The sequence below is a fragment of the Protopterus annectens genome, chromosome 4.part1 (assembly GCF_019279795.1).
Source record: "Protopterus annectens isolate FY-2018-M chromosome 4.part1, PAN1.0, whole genome shotgun sequence".
NCBI classification, from domain to species: Eukaryota; Metazoa; Chordata; order Ceratodontiformes; family Protopteridae; genus Protopterus; species Protopterus annectens.
In genome coordinates this window covers 626375063-626398973 of record NC_056734.1, presented here as the reverse complement: position 1 = coordinate 626398973, position 23911 = coordinate 626375063, and the positions used below count along the sequence as shown (strand labels likewise).

The 23911-nt window shown below is 45.8% G+C and overlaps 1 protein-coding gene across 1 annotated transcript in view; it reads left to right on the top strand.

Annotated features, from left to right (window-relative positions):
- The window catches only part of PSMD2 (proteasome 26S subunit ubiquitin receptor, non-ATPase 2), a 1781804-nt gene that overhangs the window by 852053 nt on the left and 905840 nt on the right, over window positions 1-23911 (top strand). Inside the window, exon 13 of the mRNA XM_044070442.1 lies at window positions 14441-14603. Within this exon, the coding sequence (XP_043926377.1) occupies window positions 14441-14603 (163 nt within the window). The remainder of the gene's footprint in view (window positions 1-14440; window positions 14604-23911) is intronic.

Sequence of the window (23911 nt, the reverse complement as noted above, 5' to 3'; positions counted from 1 at the left end):
TGATGTTATGTAGTCCTATCTTGCCTACATTCTTACCCATGGGTTTGGAGCCGAATATCTGCTCCGACTCGGCCTATTTACTAGCTCAAAAGTCTCTGATTGGCTGGGCTAAGAGGGTATCCCATAGTACACTGCTTCACATCCCCAGATCTCATTTGCCGCTTGTAGATCTCGGACGTGGTCTCGCTTGGCTATGGCTAAGTACTCTTTTTGACTTATTTCTCTTGAGAAATTGCTTGCTTCATACTTCAAAAGCTATTTTAATAGCTATTTTAATGGCTATTTTTGCTGCGATAGTTGTGTTTGCGTGTTTAGTAGTGTTTTTTGTGGTATCCCTAACAGTTCCCATGGGCTAGGCCCGTTTTAGTTAGAGGACCTAGTCCTCCCTTAGTCAGTAGTTTGTCTGTTTCTCATTGTGTATTGTTTTCTTTGAGAACCATTTAAGTTAGAGGTTCTCTCCCTGTGTTCTTGTTATTGTTTGTTGGTTTAGAGCTTCGCTCTTCCCTGTGGTACTGTCTGCTCTCTAAGTAGTGGGCTTCCCGCCCTTTTTTGGTAATTGTTAACTGTAGTTGCGCTGTGTGCCTTGCACCCATTGGAAGTCGTTAACTCTTTGAATATGTCTAAGGATCAGAAAGAACATAAGCCTTCTGGCTTTAAAAAGTCTTGAAAGTGCGGATATAAAATGTCCATCACAGATGGACAACACTGTCTGTGTTTACTGTCTTGGAGCCATCCACTTACAGGAGTCGTGTAGTTTTTGCCACGCCTTCAGTCCTAGAGTGCTCCAAGAGAGGAAAAACAAATTGATTTTAAAGGGACTGCTTAAACCATCTTTCGAGGAGGCTATAGATTTGGCTCCCAGTCAAAATCTAAGTCCTCCAAGTCCAAGAAAAGGTCTCCGGCTCCATCAGCATCTTCGGAGCCTCCGGGGAAAATTACCATATTGGATACTGCTTCCTCGGCTCCACCATCCTCAGGGCTGCAGGAGGTGTCTGTATTAAGTGAATCAGCGTCCGCTCCGATCATTCCCAAACCTATTTGGAGCCGGTCGCAGAGTGTGAGGCTTGGTTCACCAGATAAGAGGTCTCAGTCTCCATCCATCTCCTCCAAATCCTCCAGGCTTTCTGATTTGGATGTGGATAGGGTGGTGCAGAGGCTCCTGCAGTCACCGGTGTTGGCTAAATTGTTTTTGGCTCTGACCCAGTCGGCTCCAGAGCCAATTCCTATGGTTGTTTCATCGATTTCTCCTCCGAGCCCATCCTTGCTTTTGGAGCCGGTATATCCCACTCAGAGTGATGTTCCTGCGCTGGCTCCGATACCCCCTCGGGGTTTATCGGTGCCAACCTCTGCTCCGACCATGTCGGTTCCGTCCACAGGGTTCGAGACTCGGGTCTCCTCTGTCGGGCCCGAAGGGGATGCCTTGAGACATCTTTCGGTTCCGAGTCTCCCCCTCGGTGCATTGGCTAGGGGGGACCACAGTCCCGGTCATGGCCTTGGAAGCTGGTCGGTCCTCGGATTTGGGGGGACCTGCCTTCGAGGCCATGCGGAGCGAGCTGGCCAGGTCGTCAGCTACGTCACTCAAGTCGGTCATTCCATCCCCCACCACTCCGGCGGGAGCTTCTGACACCCATCTATCCTTGGACAGCAGAGCACCAGGCCCTAAGGATACCCCCACGAGCGGTCCCCCACTTTCTGAAGGTCCCTCAGAGCCTGTCCCTGAGGAACCTCCCAAAAAGAAGTTGTGCAAGAGGAAGCACATAGACTCCCAAGATTAGTCTTTCACTTCGATACTGACCTCGAGGAATCGGAAGGGTCCCCCAAGTCTTCCTCTGATGATGTTTCCTTCTCCGATATCCTGGAGATACTGAAACAAAGAGGAGACTGGCCTTCCAAAACCTTTTCCAAGGAGGAGTCAGTGTTCCTTAAGGCTTTTGGCGCTCAACCTTCCGCCTCCTGGGTGTCTCCACCCTTTGATGAACTTCTTGTCCTTGTTTGTCGAAGGGTGTGAGAAAACCCTGATTCTGTGGAGCCAGTACCTCGGCGCCCCAACAAATTTCTCTCCGCCCCTCACGGAAAAGAATTTCTGACAAAGGGAGTCCTGGTAGATGCCATGGTGGTGGCGGCAGCCACCCAGAAGAAAGTTGCAGAGTCTTCCTCTTCGGTCCATCCTCCTAACAAGGTGTTTAGGACTATGGACCGGTACGGGAAGCGTACCTTGTCTTCAGCCACCTTCACCTTAAGGTCGCTGAACTACTTATCTCATTTCACTCGGCTCCAGAGAGATCTCCTTAAGGAGTTGGGAGATACTCTTGCGGGTAACATACCTGAAGCGGTGGCTCAGACAGTCAACGCACAGGTTTCTACCCTCAACTCCATCGCAAACTCGTCCATGCGACTCATTTCGTAGGGCGGCCAGCTCAGGTGTAGCCCTTAGAAGGCAAGCCTCGCTGCGCCTGTGTCACTTTGCGGAGGCCTTCAAGTCTTCTTTCACTGATGCCCCTTTTGATGGTTCCTCCTTGTTTGGGACCAAAGTGAAAGACACCCTCACCAGGTGCGAGCAAGAGGGAAAGACCCTGTCTGCTGTAGGGGTCCGTTTTTCCCTCCCGTCTAGGCCTTATCCTAAGGCTCAGCGAGGGGGAAAGATGTGGTTCAAGAAATCACAAAGGTTTTTTCCTGCCACACAAGGTGAAACCCCCTCCCGAGGCAGAGGAGGGGGGAGTTATTCAGGGAGACGTCGCCCCAGAGGCAGAGGGGCCCCCCGCAATTCTGGGGACCGCAACTCCTTTTTTGGCTCCCTATACTCTCATTCCTGAGGGTGTGCCCGACTGTGCTTCTCAGGAGCCAGTCGGGGGTCGAATTTCCTTGTATCCGGAAGCCTGGGAAAACATCACCCAGGACCGATGGGTATTAAGGATAATTTCCGGAGGTTACACCATTCCATTCTGTTCAGTACCCCCTCCCATCAGAAGAATCCCAGACGTTCCACCGTCAAAGGGATCAAGCAGCCTCATAGGTATCTCAGCTGCTAGAAAAAGGGTCATCCAAGCAGTCCCCTCAGACCAGATCAGATTAGGGACTTACTCAAGATTCTTTTTGGTGCCGAAAAGAACAGGGGACCTGAGACCCATACTAAATCTCAGTCAACTCAACCATTACGTACACAAGTCCAAATTCCGTATGGTCACCCTAGAAGCTGTTCTCCCATTGTTGGGAAAGGAAGTATGGATGTGCTCCATCGACCTGAAGGATGCTTACTACCATATCAAAATGGACAGAGCATCCAGGTGTCATCTATGCTTCCGGCTGGGAGCCAGACATTTCCAGTTTCGAGCCCTGCCCTTTGGTCTCACCACAGCTCCCAGGGTGTTTACCAAGTGTATGGCAGTGGTGACTGCTCACTTGAGACGTCAAGGATTCCAGGTGTTTCCGTACCTGGACGACTGGCTCCTCACCGCCCTCACCAGGCATCTACTAATTCAGACCAGGGACACTGCCATCAGCCTATGTCACCAGTTAGGCATTACGATAAACTGGAAAAAATATGTCTTGTTGCCCTTACAGCGTGTCACCTTTATAGGAGCAGAGCTGGACACCACTCAAATGCGAGCGTTCCTACCACAAGAAAGGATCACAGGGTTGCAACAACAAATTCTCACACTGATGCCTCTGAGACATGCAAAGGCAAGACTTATTCTTCAACTCCTAGGGACCATGGCAGCTACTATCATGTTGGTCCCGTTAGCGAGATTACACATGAGAATTCTTTAATGGCTCCTCTTTGTTCAATGGTCTCTCCAAAGACTTCCACTATCCCATCCAATCCTAATAACAGACAAATGCAAGCAGGACCTCCGTTGGTGGCTGTGCACCAACAACTTGAATGTAGGAAAACCCTTTGTTCCACCCGTCCCTGTGGCCACAGTGACTACGGATGCCTCCCAGATGGGGGGGGGGGGGTATTATCTCGGCAGGATGGTCCAAGGCACATGGCAAGAGCACGAGATATATTTGCACATAAACTTCCTGGAGATGAGAGCAGTGCTTCTTGCGTTGCAGGCACTTCAAGAAGTCTTCCCCTTAGGGACCATTGCGATACACTCAGACAACATGTCTGTAGTGTGGTATCTCAACAAGCAAGGAGGAACCAGATCTTATCCACTATGCAGGGAGGCCATGCGCGTGTGGCAGTGGGCAATAGCTTCCCAACGGTTTCTAGTGGCAATGCACATCCCAGGGAAGACCAATGTGATAGCAGACGAGCTAAGCAGGGCGATTCTTATGCCCTACAAGTAGTCCCTGAATCGCCTGGTAGAGCGAATCTTCAGCAGATAGGGTCAACCTTGCTGCGATCTTTTTGCCAGCCCCCTCAATGCGAAATGCAGCAACTAATTCTCGCTGATCCCCCCCCTACCGGGGGAATCACCCAGGGACGCTCTAGCTCACAATTGGCCCTCCAGTCTGCTTTATGCTTTCCCTCCGTTTCCCCTTCTCTCAAGGGTGATTCAGAAAGCGCAATCCTTGGGAAGCAGGATGATTCTGATTGCCCCACACTGGCCTCGTCAAGTATGGTTCCCCTTCCTTCAACCCTACCTTGTGGATACTCCTTGGATTCTGGAACCCCTTCCAGACTTACTGGCACACATGTCGGGAAAGCTCCACCCCTCTCTGAGGACACTCCGGCTGACAGCCTGGCTACTCAACTTCCATCCTTAGTCAGATGTCATAATTTTTTGCCAGACGTAGTCCATATTTTGTCGTCCTCTCATAAACCATCCACTAGAAAAATCTACTTTAGCAAATGGAAAAGATTCTCTATTTGGGCTCATTCCAGAGGCATTGATCCCTACACTGCTCCAATTGATTCTGTTTTGGAATTTTTGTCTATATTGTTCTGTCAGGGGTCCACTTCAGCCACCATCAAAGTTCAGCTGGCGGCTATATCAAACTTCCATGTGGCCAATGAACCTAGCCTTATGGCACACAGACTATGTAAAGCCTTCCTTAAAGGTACCCTATTGCTTCGTTCCCCAGTATCACAACCTGTTATGCCCTGGGACCTCAATTTTGTTCTTCAAGCCCTCACTCTTCCTCCCTTCGAGCCTGCAGCTACCTGCGAGTTAAAGTTTCTAACCTGGAAAACAGCCTTTTTAATAGCTATCACTTCAGCGAGGCGGGTTTCCGAAATCCAAGCCCTTTCCATCAACCCCCCATATTTGATTTTCCATAAAGACAGAGTCTCCCTTAGACCAAACCCGTCTTTTCTTCCCAAAGTGGCTTCCCTGTCTAATATAAATCAGTCTGTTGAGCTGCTAGTTTTCTTCCCCATTTTTTCCAACAAGGCAGAATTCAGATTTCACCAACTAGATGTACATAGACAGTTACGCTTCTATTTCTATCGGACAAAAGAGATTTGGAAATCTGACCAACTCTTTGTCTCCTTTTCCGAAAACCGGCTTGGTTCTCTGGTATCCAAGGTCACAATCTCTAGATGAATAGCCAGCTGTATTTCCTTCATCTATCACACAGCAGGTAAAACTTTGCCCTTTCCACCTAAAGCCCACTCCACAAGAGCTGTTTCCACATTCACAGCCTATCAAGCTAGATTGTCGATGGATGATATATGTGCTACGGCCACTTGGGCTTCTCCTCACACTTTTGTCTCTCTTTACAAATTGGACGTGGTTTCCAGGGACAGATCTTCATTTGACTCCACAGTTCTCAGGAGTGTTTTCCTATGAGCCACCCGGGTTGTAGGTGCTAGGGACGCTGTCCCATGGGTAATAATGTAGGCGAGATAGGACTACATAACTTCAAGAAGTTATGTACTCACCATAGCGTTCGATGTATGTAGTCCATCTCACCTCACATTCTTACTTACCCTCCCGCCTTCCCCCCTGCCTGGAGGATTTGGAGAAAAAATGTTATCATGCAGAGTCCCTTTGATTAATTTGTTTGGATATTTTTGTTTGTATGGATGTGTGTTATGTATGCAATAACTGAGTTGTTTGCAGCAAACTAGATCTGGGGATGTGAAGCAGTGTACTATGGGATACCCTCTTAGCCCAGCCAATCGGAGACTTTTGAGCTAGTAAAATAGGCCGAGTTGGAGCCGATATTCGGCTCCGAACCCATGGGTAAGAATGTGAGGCGAGATGGACTACATACATTGAACGTTATGGTGAGTACATAACTTCTTGTTATGGTCTGATGAGACCAAGGTTGAGCTTTTTGGCCGCAATTCCAAAAGGTACATTTGGTGCAAAAACAATACTTCACATCACCAAAAAGAACACCATCCCCATGATGAAGCATGATGGTGGCCGTATCATGCTTTGGCGTTGCTTTACTTCAGCTGGAACTGGGGCTTTAGTCAAGGTGGAGGGAATTATGAACAGTTCCCAAATAACTGTCAATTTTGGTCCAAAACCTTCAGGCATCTGCTAGAAAGCTGAAGATAAAGAGGAATTTCACCTTTCAGCATGACAATGACCTCAAGCATACATCCATATCAACAAAAGAATGGCTTCACCAGAAGAAAATTAAAGTTTGGAATGGCCCAACCAGAACCCAGACCTAAATCCAATAGAAAATCTGTGGGGTGACCTGAAGACAGCTGTGCGCAAGAGATGCCCTCGCAGTCATGCTGATCGACTCCTACCCAAGAAGACTGAATGCTGTAGTTAATCAAAAGGTGCTTCAACAAAGTATTAGTTTAAGGGTGTACACAGACAACAAAGTATTAGTTTAAGGGTGTGCACACTTATGCAACCAGCGTATTGTAGATTTTTTATTTTTTTTATATTTTTCTCCTAACATTGTTTTTCAATTGAATTGTACAGGTTATAGGTCACATAAAAGGTGGGAAAATTTTTGAAATGATTTATTGTGGTCTCATTTTTTTATATCACAAAAAACTGGCATTTTAACAGGTGTGTGTAAACTTTTTATATCCACTGTGTATTGGGTGACATGGCACCCCTTCACACTCTGGCTTCTATGACATGTTTTTGGATCCTGAGATTGTTGATGTCCTTCGAGGATGCATCTGCAGTCCTTACAAATGGGTTGTCCTGTCGTCAGGCAGCCCTTCGGTCGGCCGGATTCCAAAGTCTGGGTCTGGCCTCGGCTGGTGTCGCACTTCACCCGACGTCATAGCTGCAGTTCTTCGGGTATAAAGGCATCAGCTGACGCCATTTTCCTCAGTCTTTCTTGCTGCGTGGCGCCCGAAGCAGAAGCTGTTCGCAAGTGCTGGTCGGTCAGATCCAGAGATTACTACTACCGAATACTACTTCGAAGACTTCTAAAAAGCTAAGTACCCCGTTGAGGACTCTTTCTTGCCTCAGCCGATGTCAGAAAAAGTGAATAACTGTTTAACTTGTGGGAAACAAATACCTCATAAAGATTTCCACTCTTACTGCTTACCTTGTTTAGGCCCAGACCACGACGTAGCAGCTTGTTTAGCCTGTGCTTCTTTCAACCGACGAACGCTTAGATGTCGGTCGGAGTTTGCTGAACAGTTTTTCGGCTCAGATTTTGCGTACATAATGCCGTCGGATCCTCCGACTACTCAAATTGTTAAGAAACGCAAAGAAAAGGACCGACACTCGCGGTCCGCGGTTTCGGCCGAAACCACGGTTAAGCAAACCGCGGGTGTCTCGGTTTCGGCCGAAACCGAGCAAACGGTTCAATCTTCAGCCGAATCCATGACTACTACCGAGGCCCCCTCTACCCTAGTTGAATCGGCCTCTGAAGTTTTACCTACTACTGTGGTTTCACAAGACTTATCGGACACCATCCCTTTGGATGTTTCTACCCCAGCACGTGGTGCTGCTAGGCCTCCTGCAGCCATGTCTATAAAGGCCTTTGCCAGGGCTAAAGCAGCCAAAACTTCTAAGTCTGTGCCTGTTAAGCCCCCCTCTCACAGGCCCAGTTCCAGTTCCCAAATGCTTACTCTGGCAGAGAATCTCATCTCTTTAATAAGGGGATCCCAATCTCACCCAGACAGGGCCTCTCAACCTCCAGAAAAGAGACCTAGAGCAGAGCCCCCTGAGCCAGTGTCCTCAGATGACTCTTCTGATGATACAGACAATACAGACCATCCAGAGGCTCCTTTTTCTACTTATGAAGATTCCGATGCTGAAGAATCGATTCCTTCTGCTTCTCCACCAGAGGAATTTTCTTTGGGGAAACTTTACATGCCATGAGAGAGCAATTCCAATGGCAGGGGCAAGATTTCTCAGATTCAAGGAAAAGGCTTAGGACCTTTTACACTTACCGCAACATAGGCCTTTAGCTATACCTCCAGTTCTTCCTGTTGTGGATGATGCTTTTAATGATGCTTGCACTGCTCCTGATACTTTACCTCCAGCCCCTGCTAAGCCCGATAGGTTCTACAGGGTCCCGGACACTCATCACCATTTATACAAGGCTCCTTTCGCAGATCCTGAGACTATCTCCCAGGGGCCTAAGGCAGTAGCTTCGACCTCAGCTAAAACCCCTCTCCCTTCTGAAAGGGAATCCAGGTCCTTAGAGAGATGGGGTAAAAAAGTATACACCTCTGCTACTCTCTCAGCTAGAGCATTGAACTGTCAGTTTCATATGATCCAATACCAAGAGTTTATGCTTGATCAGTTAACTAAGAAACTGTCCTCGGATGATTCTTTAGATAAGAAATATGTTCTAGAAATGGTGAATAACATTCAGCAGGTTAGTAACCATTCCTTAAAATGTGGCTATGATGCACTGGAGGCTTCATTTAGATCAGCCATGACTGGCACAGTTATAAGAAGGCATGCATGGTTGAAAGAACAGGTCTTGCCGGATCATGTTAAAGCAAAGCTATTAGATGCTCCTATGGATAAGGTCAGTTTATTTGGTTCTCCTGCCCAACAGGTACTGAAGAAAATGGAAGAGAAGGCAAAATCTGTACAAACAGTAAAAGATTTCTTACAGGTTCAGCCTCCAAGGTTTAGCAGGAACTGGCCTTCCAATTATTTGGTCCTTTCCAGACTCCTCTAAAACACAGAGAGGCAGGAATAGGCGTTCAAGAGGCAGAAATCAATCCAGAGGAGGTGCCTACAGGGGACGCCAGTGGCAAGGTAACAACCAACGAGGCACAGACACAACCACTACCACTGCAACAGGACAATCACAGTGACTTGGCTTTGACACCGCCTACCAGGGAACAAATAGCAGCACCCTTAGGCGGAAAGTTAGCATTATTTTCAAAAAACTGGCACTATATCACAAGAGACAAGTGGATTTTGCAAACTATAGACCAAGGCTACAGGTTTCATTTCCACACTTTACCCGGAAAAAGAGGAATGCCAAACCTACCACCAAATCAAAAGACAGAAGCTCAAAAACAAATAGCTCATTTAGCAAGGATGAGAGCTGTGGAAAGGGTACCACCTATGGAACAAGGCAAGGGATTTTACTCCAGACTCTTCCTGGTACCAAGAAAAGAAAAAAATTGGAGGCCTATTCTCGACCTGTCCGCTTTAAACACATTCATCATTGTTCCAAAATTCAAAATGCTGACCCTACAGCAACTTCTTCCCATGCTGGGCAAGGAGTATTGGCTGGTAACTCTAGATCTCAAGGAGGCATACCTGCACGTCCCCATACGACCACATTGCAGAAGATACCTCAGATTTCTTGCAGGATCAGAGCATTATCAATTCTCAGCATTGCCCTTTGGCTTATCTACTGCGCCCAGAGTGTTCACGAAATGCCTGGCATCAGTAATCGCTCACTGCAGGCTTCAGGGAATCCAAATTTATCCATACCTGGACGACTGCCTGATACAAGTGGACAACAAAAACAAGCTAACAGAAGACTTACAAAGAGTCACTTGCTTACTACAGGCCCTGGGATACACAGTCAACATAAAAAAGTCAAGACTGATACCATCCCAAACAATAACCTTCTTAGGTGCAGAATTGGACACAGTAAAACAGATGGCATTCCTAACTGCAGAAAAACAAGAACAACTTCCTCTCTACTTTTTGGCATTAACAAAGCAGAACAAACTAACATCAAGGAAAGTACTGCAGGCCTTGGGCTTCATGGCATCCTGCATAATCCTGGTCCCCCATGCCAGACTGCATATGAGAAAGCTACAGTGGTACCTAAAGAATTTATGGTCTCAACACAGGCACAGCTTAGAAACCGAAATACCACTAATTCCATGCCTGAAACAAGAGTTCCTATGGTGGGCTCAGGCATGTCAGTCAAACCCAGGTTTGTCCTTCCACAACATTCAAACAAGCCAAACCATCACAACGGACGCCTCAGACCTCGGTTGGGGGGCCCACATGCTGGACAAGTGCATACAAGGCTTATGGACTTCAGAGCAGCTGCACCTGCACATAAATCAAAAAGAAACGCTGGCAGTACAACTAGCAATCCAGAACTTCAGACCATTCCTCCAAGAAGGCCAGTTGATGATAAGGACAGACAACACCACAGTCATGTGGTACATCAACAAACAGGGAGGCACTCATTCATACCCTCTATGCCGAATGGCCCTGGACCTATGGAATATGGCTCTGAGTTACAACATTCAGTTACAAGCAATTTTTGTACCGGGAAAAGAAAACATCCTAGCAGACATATTAAGCAGAACTACCTCGGATGCTCACGAATGGATGCTACACCCGGACATCTTCAAGGCCATCACAAAGAAATGGGGACTACCACAAATAGACCTATTCGCATCCCCACTCAATCACCAGCTCAAGAAATTCTGCACAAGGACATACCACCCACTTGCTTGGAAGGTGGACTCTCTATCCTTCAATTGGAAAGGCCTGACAGCATATGCATTCCCACCTCTTCCTTTGATGCACAAGGTGTTATTGAAAATCAAAGAAGAACGTCCAAGGATAATTCTGCTCCAGACTGGCCAAGACAACATTAGTACCCATTACTAAGGAGCATGTCTCGGGGGAGAATGTGGACACTACCCCTGATTCCCTTGATGTTAACTCAGAGCAACTACAACATCCTGCATCCAAACCTGAAAACTCTGCAACTGACTGCCTGGAACATTACATAAGAGCAACTAACCCAGATTTATCCCAAAGGGTTAAAGACATTATCCTTGAGGCCCGCAGACCCTCAACAAGAAGGAACTATGCAGGAAAATGGAAAAGGTTTCTCATTTGGAGTACTGACAGGGGCAAAGATGTGTCAAAGGTAGACATTGCCAACATCCTGGAGTATTTGGCAGAGCTTTTCCATACAGGCCTGTCCTATTCCTCCATCAAAATACATGCATCAGCTATTTCTGCAGAATACAGCTTCGATCCACCTGTCTTTTCAAGATCCTCTACTCAGGCAGTTTCTGAGAGGAATTAAGAATGTAAAACCTCCTAGGAAACCACCATTACCAGCATGGGACTTGAACTTTGTACTAGAAAAATTGACACTTCCCCCTTTCGAACCAGCAGCAACAGCAGATCTTCAACACCTATCCTGGAAAACTGCTTTCCTGCTGGCAATTACCTCAGCAAGAAGGGTTTCGAACTACAGGCTTTAATGGCAGTACAACCCTTCCTAATCTTCCATCAAGATAGTGTCCATGAGAACTAATCCTACATTTATGCCTAAGGTGGTATCCAGAGTGTCTTTAAACCAGGCAATCCACCTACCTATCTTCTTTCCCAATCCACAGAACAGGGGGGAAAGACTGCTGCATACCTTGGATGTACATAGACAGTTACGCTACTACCTGGACAGAACCAAGGGCAATAGAAAATCTGACCAGCTTCTGGTAGCATATGCAACAGGAAGGGAAGGAAAAGCAATTTCAAACAGACAATCTCCAAGTGGATAGGAAATTGCATTAGATTCTGTTACTCCTACCATGGAAAGCAAATTCCACAGAACATAAGGCCTCATTCTACAAGGGCTACAGCCACTACCACAGCTTTCTTACGAGGAGTGGCTACCAAGGACATTATAGAGGCTGCTACTTGGACCTCCTTGCATACATTTGCCAAGCATTATAACTTACCTTTATACTCTAGATCCCGAGCAGGGTTTGCCACTGCTGTTTTGCAAGGGATCCTAACTACACCATAATTTCTTCTTCCTCCTCCCCTAGTTTAGCTATGGTATTCTACCCATTTGTAAGGACTGCAGATGCATCCTTGAAGGACATAGTACAGTTTTGTACCTACCATAAATGTAGATGTCCGAACAGGATAGCATCTGCAGTCAGGATTACCCACCCTCCTTCCCCTCTGTGGTACTCCTAGGGTATTTGCCCACCTAATAGCTAGCTGGGGGGGGATCTCTTATGGTGTATTTGTTTGTATATATGTACATACGTGATTATTTTTTGTGTTTGCCTTCTACTATTTGGAAACATTGGCATTTATCCAAAAATTTAGCTATCCATGAGGGCAACTGGCATCTGGGGCAAGAAACACTGAGGAAAATGGCGTCGGCTGATGCCTTTATACCCGAAGAACTGCAGCTATGACGTCGGGTGAAGTGCGACACCAGCCGAGGCCAGACCCAGACTTTGGAATCCGGCCGACCGAAGGGCTGCCTGACGACAGGACAACCCATTTGTAAGGACTGCAGATGCTATCCTGTTCGGACATCTACATTTATGGTAGGTACAAAACTGTACTTTCCTGAGATGTATTCCAATGATTGTGGGGTCTCTCCTGCAAAAAGGGGCTCCACATGATCCACTTCACCTTGAAAACAACTCTGGCCCTAAAGGCATTGATGTTTTTTTTTGAGGCCTCTTCTTATCTGGCAAAGGCCTTTCTGTTGCGTGGTAGCTAAACAAACAAGGAGAAGCAAAATCTGTATCCTCCCTTTAGTAGACAGAGGCATTGCTTTTCTTGCAGTGGGCAATACATAAGATCATCACTTTCTTAGTACTTAACATTCCTGGAAAAGTAAGTGAACTAACAAGCTAGTGGATGCTTTGCATCACTCTTTCAGAGATCTCTTAAAGTTGTGCATGCAAATACAACGGATAATCTGTATCTTCCAGGAGTAGAAACACTGGAGATCAAACTGTAAAAACACAGCCCTAGTGTGTTCTGCTCACTTCAGCATGACAAGGTGATGATAGCAGTGGATGCATTTGCAACTTTTGCACATTTCCTGCTGTTTCTGCTAGTCCTGTGTTCTATACAAAGATAACACAAGAAAAAACGATCAAAAGTAATTTTCTTCACCCCTTGATGCCCTTCTGAGAGTGTTTTTGATCTCTGTGGTCTTTTGCAGATCTTCATAAACACAAGATTTTGCAGGAAAAAAACTGTTGAACTGTGATTCGTGGCAATGCTTGCAGCAAAGGACAATTCTCTTCTAAATATGTTGGTAACAGTTTGAACATATTTGGTATATGTTAATGTAAAACAAAATTAATTTATTTTCTTTTATGAAATGCAGTCATGCCTTCTTTAGTCGTGTAACAGTTTGCTATTTCTGTAATACGTATTAAGCTGCTAAAATGTCTATCAGAGCACATTTCTGAAGGATTGTAACCACTTCTGTATCCTTGAAAATTTTAGCCCAAGATATGATTTACACAGCAGCTTGGGCAGACATTTGTTAAGCATCACCAATTGGATATTCAGTCCAGATGGAAAATGTTTTGGGACAGCCATCCTATAGTTAATGTTGTAGTAACCAAGCTTCCTTTCAGATGGATAAGACTGTGATGAGATTTGCTGCTCAATTTTTTTTTGGGGGGGGGGGGGGGGTTAATACAGTTGTATGATGTACTGTTTATAACAGAATATAACATGATGATGAAGTAGTTTCCCCTTCCTGTTGCATCTGTATTCTATACATTTAACTTTGTGTTTGTGTTTTTAACAGTAAGTCTGTTACTGTATGGTTTTCTGTTTGCATACCACGTTGTTCAGGTTTCTCAATTGCTGTGTGTGTATGTGTGAGGGAACACCGTTGTTAGAAGAAGTTTGTAAGCGTTATGCATGGCATAACTAAAAAGGCCATGTGTTGGAATGTGGTGCCAAAAAATGTTTTTTTTCTAATACTTTTAATTCCCAAGCAGGATGTTCAATGGCCGTGAAGGTAACTTTGCTGGTCATTCTGCTTTGAGGGTGTTTCATCCCACCCCACACATGGAAGAAACTTGTTTCCTTCTGCACTGTAACCTTGTTAAGAGTACTTATCTAATCAGAATTTGAAGTGACTGTCTCAGAATTTTATGTTTAGGAATTGATTTTCCTGAACTTGATAAGTATGGGAAATTTGAATAATTAAGTCTAATTTCACTTAAATCTGTAACTTGTATAACCTCTGCAAAAGATTACAGAGTTACAGAAATCCACAGGTCTTTTCAGGCATTCATAACTATGCAGAAATGTAAAAAGTTACACACATTTTACTTGCATGTTATCTTTAATAGTCCTGAGCTTTTGCCTCTTGTTTGTTTTCTTAGGTGATGGGTGTGACTGCCTTAGCCTGTGGTATGATTGCAGTTGGTTCCTGCAATGGAGATGTAACTGCAACAATTTTACAGACCATAATGGAAAAGTCAGAACAGGAGCTAAAGGATACTTATGCTAGGTGGCTTCCACTTGGCCTAGGATTAAACCATCTTGGTAAGAAAGTAGTTACCAAAAAATAAATATTTGGAAACCAGTCTTAATGTTAAATATACAGTATAGTTCACAAGTAGCATATGCTGCCTTTTGAAATTGTACAGTTTTGTTTGCTGTGCAGGTGACTGTGGAAGTACATCTTTGATTAATGGTACACACTGGCTGGGATGTAGATGTGTTCTTACCATGGCTTTTTCATGGTAATTATTTTGTTAGTTATTCCAGCAGTAAAGGAAAATGTTTGAAGTTAGAGATTGTGATATCCCTTTACTAAATGTTTGTATTTGTAAAATGAAAATTAAAAGAAAACTGAAATATTTAGCGAGAGTTACCCAGTATGACGTCATATCCATTTAGGATGTTAAAGATCATGCCCCCTGATGTCCCAACCAATATCACTGTTGCAGCATTCATATTAGATGGATCTTTGTAGCTGACATCTGGCCAATGTACCAAAGCATTACTTTACTGAGGGCAATACATCTGACTAGTGACCTCAGCTCATATGCATCAGGGTGCAAGGACGGACTTGTATACGAGATCTCAGACTGTCTCACTGCAAACCTAAACGCAGGTTGTGCACCTGTCGGGACTGATCCATGTTTGGTTGTTGGTACTGTTGCTTCGCTAATCGTCAAAGTAAGTGCCCCTTTGAGAAACCTTCCTTTCTTGTGTCTTAGACTGTGGTTTAAATTTATCAAATGTCAGCTAGGATGGTTAAGAGCCAGTGTGGTAGGTAAATTCCATACACGGACTTGCACAAGTGCCTTTTTTGCCCAGAACATGACTACAAATCCTGTTCTGTTTGTCAGTTGTTTGTACCCAAGACCCTCAGATTGAGATTGTCCTCATTCAGTACCTTCCATGAAGCTCAGCAATTGAAACGCATAGCTTAGTCCAAGATGGCGGAATTTCCAACTTCTGACATCATCCTTCACCCTAAGAAAAAAAATCAAAAGACCCCACTGAGGTGGTTGAACCTGCACTGTGTCAGATTACTTCTCAGGCTCCCACTACTGAGACCTGTTTGGAAGCCAGTATGGCCCTTGAGGCCTTGCAGGCTGTGGATACCTTGGAAAAACTGTCTTATCTCATAGGACCCTCACAGCACCCTCAGATTCTTGTACTGGAAGAGGTCACTGGAACACTTCTTGAAATAAGACAATGTTTCAAACTTCCAGGGCTCGTGCAGGCGGACATCACCTCTAAACAGAAAAACAAAAAAAATGTATGTGATGTCCCCTACACCTTCCAGAGGAATAGAATGGATTCTCTCCGAGCTTTTATTTAAAGCTATCATGGCACTGGAGTCTCCTCCTTTTGTGACCCAGCTAACTCAAATCACACCACAAAAGCACTCCTTGGGCTCTTCTTCTGAAGAGGATCCAGAATTAGATTCTGATCATTCTCTGGATTATGGATTACTCTCAGTCAATCTCCAGGGCAGGCCCCCTCTGATGAAGGGGGGTTCCCTTTCACCTGACTCTTCCTTTGGAAAATCTGTTCAAAGCATGATGAGACAGTCTGAATAACAATCGAGACAAATCTCTGAGGCTTCAAAAAATATATTACAGCCTTCTGAAGATGGCATTTCTGGCTCCTTCACCAGTACTGCCAGTCTTTGAGGCTTCTCTGGATGCCTTTCCTTCTTCCTGAATGCTTGACTCTCAGCCATCTGCTCCTAAAAGACCACACAGGTTCTGTAAGTTCCCTGATGAGTTGAAATACCTGTATAAAAAAATCATATGGCTGGTCCTGCAAAAGTTTCCCTCTCCTTGGGAGAAAAACTTCCTGAGCTACCTCCCACTGCTAGTGGTCTTCCCTCAGACAAGGACAGCAGGATCCGTTGCTCAGTGGGGTAAAAAAGTCTTCATCTCCTCCACTTTAGCATTCGGAGCTATTAATTAGCAAGCACAAATCACTAAATACCTGCTGTCTGTGCTACAGTCTCTGCATAAAGTAATGACAGAACCACAGACAGCAAACTATGTAGAGCAAATGCAGTCTGTTCTGTCCCAAGCTACACAAATAGGCAGAAAGAGCTTTAAATCCAGCTATAATGCAGTGGATGCTATGTCTATGGCTGCTGCTACAGGTCCAATGGTCAAGACAGTATGCATGGCTACAGAGTCATTCCATCCTCGAAGCCCTCAAATCAAAAATCTTCCCCTTTGGACAATTACCCTTTGTTTGGACCACAGGCTGCCAGTCTTCAAAACTCTGCAGGAACAAGGCAAGACCATGAAAGACTACCAACAGATATTCCTTTCTACAGTCCCAATGTACCATAGCAACTATCTGGCCAAATCCACTTCGTCAAGAGGGAGCGTAGACCATCTCACAAACATAGAAAAGTACCTAGGGAAAGATTTTCTTACAAACCACAAAGGGATTCCCCTTCAGGGAGGCCTCCCTTTGGAAACAAAGCTCTGACTGTCTTCTCCTCTTCCTCTCCCACTCCCTAAATCTGTCAACCCCATTATGAATAAGATTCTCCCTTTATCTTCTGTTCTGGTAGGTAGTAACTACAGACAAATGTGTTGTGACCATTATCAGAGAAGGCTACACCATGTTTTGGAAATGCATAAGGAATTCCCCATTCACCTTTCAACCAGCTTCTTTTGCTCAGTCCCATTATTCAGGACCTGCTGGCACAGAGCACCATAGAAGTACCTTTACATTTCATAGGAAATGTGTTTTATTCCAGGATCATTCTTGTTCCAAGAAAGGAAGGACAGTGGAGGTCCATCCTGGACCTCACCCTGTTAAACACAATGTTCTTCGTGTTTCACTGTTGCAGTCATCACCTGTGGGTTACCCCTGCTGTAGTAGCCCTCGGCTGGCCCGAATACCAGAGTTAATGTTTTTCTGCATCGGCTGCTGTCGCTTGCTGTCTGACGTCAGGTCATCAGTGCTGTAAAGGAAGGCAGCTGACACCATTACATCAGTCTTTCATGCCGTGGAGCCTGTAGCAGAAGCAGTTCGCAAGTGTGCTGGTTGGTCGCTACCAGAGTTTGAATTACAGCTGAAAACGTCTAAAGCTAAGTACCCTGTTGGGGATCTTTTTTACTTACACTAACCGATGTCTGAAAAAAGTTAACAGTTGTCTCGCCAGTGGAAAGCAAATACCACACCGAGGTCACTTGCTTAGGCCCAGACCACGACATCCCCCATTGTCGGTTTTGTGCCCTCAATGCTAGAACCATTCGTCATAGAGCATTTATTGTAGCCGAAATGCCGTCCGTCAGCCAACAATCCATAGACATTCTGAAAAAACTTAAGGATAAAGTTAGAGACAGGCCACACAAGGCTAAGCCTTCAGACGACTCTACTGCTAAGCAGGTCGTCAGTTCTCCAGATTTCAGTGAGGTGCCTTCGGCAGCCCTTGATGACCGATTCGATACCTTTGCATGCCTCTACTGAGACCCTTTCGGAGTGTGGAATGCCGCAGAAGTCTTCTTCATCTTCCGAGCCTTTGATTGCCTCTGCCATTGTTGGGTCCAGAGCCACAACGCAGGCACTGGCTCCAAGGAGATCTTTTGCACTACCGAATCTAAACAAAAAAAAAGTCTTCTCCGACTACCGTTTCTCTCAGACCGATGGATACTCTTAGGCCTTGAGGCAAGGCCACTCCTAAGAAAACTACCCCTAGCCAGCATTTTACTCCTGCTCCACCACCCCAAGCTCAAATGCTTAAAATGGCGGAGGATCTTAATCACCCTTATCAGGTGTACTCGGGCCACGACTTCTGAAAGGAAAAGAGACCTTTCTTCTGAAGTACTGACAGAACAGGATTCTGACTATTCAGTTTTTGAAGAGGAACAACTACCTCTGACTGCTTATGAGGATTCAGATGCAGAGGAATCCATTCGTTCTGCCCCCCCCCCCCCCCCCAGAAGATCCTTCCTTTGGAGAAACCCTTCACAACCTCAGGGAACATTTCCACTGGGAATCCCAGGACTTCCCTCAGTCTAAGAAAAGACTAAGAGAGTTTCTAAAGCTAATCCCTCCAATCTTAGAGCTGGTTGGTGATGATTTTCATGAATCCAGCTTAACTTCTGAAGCCCTCCCACCTGTTCCCAGAAGACCTGATGGGTGTTACAGAGTACCGGATTCTCACAAGTACCTGTACAGAAATCTTCCTGCAGACCCGGAGGTCATTACACAGGGACCTAAAGGAGCTAGGGCTAGTTTTGCAAAGAATCCTATTCCTTCCGACAAGGACTCCAGAGCTCTGGACAGATGGGGTAAAAAAAGTATACACCTCTGCAACCTTAGCTATCAGAGCACTCAAATGTTAGTTCCACATGTTAAAATATCAACAGCACACTTTGGAACTATTACAACAATAGATTTCAACCTTTCCTGACTGCCAGTTCGAAAGAGCAGATTTACTGCACTCAACTTGTCAAGTGGCTAAGCACTCTTTATACTGTGGATATGATGCCCTAGAAACCTCAAGTAGGGCAGCAATGTCAGGATCTGTCATTAGGAGACATCCATGGTTGAAGGAACAACCTCTCCCCTGATCATGTCAAATTTAAATTATTTGATGCACCCTTGGATAATGACCGCTTGTTTGGAGTAAAAGCAGAAGAGGTGCTTAAAAAGGTGGAAGACAAAGCAAAATCTATGCAAACAGAAGATTTCATTCAGGTACAACCTCCTAGGTTCAGCAGGAATTTTCCCTCAAAACACTGGTCCTTTCCTGCACCTAGCAGACAGGGGCAAGGTAAGCCCCGCAGGTACAGACCACCCAAACTCCTATCCCAGGGACAGCAGAGAACCAAACAGTGGAACACTCCCATTCCAAAGGTAGGAAGTTCTAAGCCATCCATTTTAGGGCAAAAACCCTCAATGACTCTCTCTGCCCTCTTTTCACTCATCAAATACTAGGAGTAAGGCTCTCCCTCTGCTTAGAAAACTGGCTTTTTGCAACAAAGGACCAGTGGATCTTAAAGATCAGTTTTCAGGGATACTTCTCCTTGTACGAATTCCCAACTCCAAGAGGGTACCCTTACCTCAAAATCAGTGGACAGAGGCATTGAAAAAAGTCCAAGCTGTCTTTTCCCAAGACGCGTTAGAACCTCCCCCTCAGATCGAACAGGCAGAGAGGCTTTTATTCCAGACTATTCCTTGTTCCCAGGATAGAGGGCACTTGGTGCCCTACCCTGGATCTGTCCATTCTGAATACCTTCCTGGCGGTGCCCAAATTCAAAATGCTGAGAAAAATTGCCTGGTTAGTTACCCTATATCTAAAATATGCCTACCTCCACATCGCCATAAGGGAATATGTAGGATATTCTTTCTCTTCAGAGCAGGCTCACAACACTTTCAGTTCTCTGGGCTACCCTTTGACGTATCTACTGCTTCCAGGGTATTCACCAAATGCTCAGCCCTGGCCATAGCCTTTTGTAGACAGAAAAATATACAAATTTACCGTTATTTGGACGACTGCCTCATTCAGGCAGATGGTAAAGAGAAGCTCCTCAAGGACCTCCTCTTTGTCAAAACCCTCCAAACCTCCTTAGGGTACACCATCAACTGGAATAAATCAAGGCAAACACCCTGCAGGAAGATAATTTTCTTGGGAGCACTGCTGGACACAGCATCTTAAATGGCCTTCCTAGCTCCAGAAAAGCAGAGCTTTCTGCATCTCTATTTTACCCAGCTGACTCCCAGAAGTCACCTCACTGCAAAGAAGTTTCTCCAAACCTTGGGGTACATGGCATCTTGCATCCTTCTAATTCCTCTAGCTAGGCTTCACATGAGAAAACTTCAGTGGTACCTAAAGAACCTTTGGTGTCAGCACTCTCATCCTCTAGAGACCTCTCTACCTCTGATTCCCTGTACAAGGGCCGAGTTTCTCTGTTGGGCAGGGGCCCGTACCCAGAACAAGGGTCTTTCCTTCAACCTCCCCCCAACTGGGTAGACCATTACCACCGACGCCTCAGACATAGCTTGGAGCGCTCACCTAGAAGGCAGGTGCATCCAAGGTCTTTGGGATGCCCCACACCTTCCCCTTACACATCAACCAGAAGGAAATGATGGCAGTACAAAAGGCTCTGACATCCTTCAAACCCCATCTTAAGCCAGGGGTTCTCCTTCTCAAAACAGACAACATCACAGTAATGTGGTACTTCAGCAGATGAGGGACCCAATCGTATCCTCTTTGCAGGCTAGCCATGAACCTCTGGATGACCGCCTTTTCCATGGGACTACACTTGATAGCCCAGCACCTACCAGGGATCAACAACACCATGGCAGACCACTTAAGCAGAAACTTACTGGACCCCTGCGAATGGAGGCTTCACATAAAAATCTGTTTACAAATCACTGAGGCATGGGGGACTCCGGAGGTGGATCTCTTTGCTTTGCATCTCCACCATCAGCTGGAAAAATTTCTGTACCAGGGAGTATTGCCTCCTAGTGTGGAAGGTGGATGCCTTTACCTTCCCCTGGAACACCCTCTTTGTGTACGCTTTCCCTCCTCTGCCTCGTATTCCCAAGGTGTACTGACCAAATAAGGGGGGAGAGACCAAAGGCCATCCTCATCGCTCCAGATTGGCCCAGACAACATCGCTACTCCTTAATGTACAGCCTGACCTTACAGCCTCCCAGGCTGCTTCCCCTGATCTTAGACCTCTTAACTCGGGGGGGGGGGTGCTGCACCCAGACTTGCAGACTGTCAAACTATCAGCATGGCTAATACTTTAAAAGCAAACAAGGGGTCCCTATTAAACAAATAGGTCCTAGACATTATCACAGAGGCCAGAAGGCCCAGCACCAGAAAATCTTACGCGGGGAAGTGGAAATAATTCTGCTCCTGGAGCCAGTCCATAGGGGCCAGTACCTCACAACCTTCCATCCCTCGTATCTTGGACTACCTAGCCGAGTTACTCAATAGTGGCCTCTCCTTCTCTTTCGTTAAAATCCATGCCTCAGCCATTTCAGCTTATTTCAATTCAGACCACCCCCTCTTCTCACATCCTTTGATTAAACAATCCCTCAGAGGGGCTTCTAATATCAGACCTCCCAGAAAGCCACCCACGCCAGCCTGAGACACGAATTATGTTTTAGAAAAACTAACCTTACCTCCATTTGAACCTGCTGCTTCAGCAGAATTGAAATACCTCTCCTGGAAGACTGCTTTCCTGCTATCACCTCAGCCAGAAGGGTTTCAAAACTTCAGGCACTCATGGCCGTTGTGCCCTTCATCATTTTCCATGCAGACAGGGTCTCCCTGAGGACTAACCCCGCCTTTATGCCCAAGGTGGTGTCTGATGTGACCCTCAACCTGACCATACATCTACCCACCTTCTTTCCCAACCCTCAAAACAAGGGGGAAAGAATTCTGCACTCACTAGACGTGCACAGACAACTCGGATACTACCTGGACTGTACTAAACCCTTCAGAAAAACAGACCAGCTTCTTGTCAGCTTTGCCCCAGGGGCAGAGGTGAAGCCCATTTCCAAGCAAACCATTTCCAAATGAATATCACACTGTATCCATTTCTGCTGCAGACTACATGGGAAATTACCCGCTAAGTCTATTCTTACCCATTCCACTAGGGCAGCCAACACCTCCACAGCATCATCCCCACCAGGGACATCTTGGAAGCTGCCACCTGGACCTCTGTCCATACCTTTACAAAGCATTACCACCTACCTCTTTTTTTCTAAGTTTAGGGCAGGGTTTGCCTCTGCAGTTCTGCAGGGCTTGCTGACCCATGCCTAGGGCTCTAACCTATCCTTCCACCCCTCTCCTCAGCTTTGGGAATCCTCCCACAGGTGATGACTGCAACAGTGAAACACGAAGAACATAGTAGAGTTGTGTACACTTACCATAAATATAGATGTTTGAGTGTATTCACTGTTGCATTCCTAGTTTCCCTCCCTCCTTCCCCCTTTTATCCTCTTTCCTTAGGGAGACATAAGCTTCCCATGTTGGCTTTTAGCCACTAGGACCACTTGGCCATATTTCATTGTGCTTCTGATGGGTTAGGGCAAGAAAAACTGATGTAATGGTGTTGGCTGCCTTGCTTTATAGCATGATGCAGAAAAAACATTGACTCTGGTATTCGGGCTGGCTGAGGGCTACCACAGCAGGGGATAACACACAGGTGATGACTGCAACAATGAATACACTCGAACATCTACATTTGTGGTAAGTGTATACAACTGTAATTCCTGCAGGGCATGCTGACCCATTCCTAGGTCTTTTAGCAATCCTACCACCCCTCTCCTCAGTTTTGGGAATCCTCCCACAGGTGATGACTGCAACAGTGAAACAAGAAGAACATAGTACAGTTGTGTCCACTTACCATAAATGTAGATTTTATAGTGTATTCACTGTTGCAGTCCTGGTTTCCCACCCTCCTTCCCCCTTACATCTTCTTTCTTCAGGGAGACATAAGTTTCTAATGGGTTTTAGCCACCAGGACCACTTTACCTTATTTACGTGGGCCTCTGACTGGTTAGGGCAAGAAAAACTGATGTAATACCGTCGGCTGCCTTCCTTTATAGCACTGACGACCTGACGTCAGACAGCAAGCGATAGCAGCCGACGCAGAAAAACATTGACTCTGGTATTTGGGCCGGCCGAGGGCTACCACAGCAGGGATAACCCACAGGTGATGACTGCAACAGTGAATACACTTGAACATCTGCATTTATGGTAAGTGTACACAACTGTACTTTCCTGAAAGTGCCTACCTCAAAATGCTCTCTCTATGCCGTCTTGCCCTTCATTCTTCCTTAGGCCTTTCTGGTATCCCTAGATCTCAGTGATGCCTGTCTCCACATTCCCATCCGTCCTTCTTACAGATAGTTCCTCAGGTTCTTCTCTGGCTCATCACATTTTCAGTTTGCTGTTTTACCCTTTAGTCTTTCCACTGCCACAAGAGTTTTTGCAAAGTGCCTTAGCACATGTGGTTGCTTTCTGCCTCACTCAGGTAATTCAAATTTTCCCTTTATTTGGATGACCTTTTGATTCAGGCTCTGTCCACAGATGCTCTCCTTGAGCATCTGCATTTCATGGTACAGCTTTTAACCAAACTGTGATTCAGCACCAGTTTCGAAAAATCTCATCTCACTCCCACTTAGGACCTAGTCTTATGAGTTGCAGACTAAACACAAGCATAATGCAGACCTCTCTTCCACAGGAAACTTGGTAACCTTTTTTCAAAACTCAGTGACTCATTGTACTGCAAGAGAGATCCTCAGGGCTTTGGAGTTCATGGCTGTGTCCATCCCAGTGATGCCACTGGCCAGACTGCGTATGAGGAAGATTCAGTGTTACCTGAAAT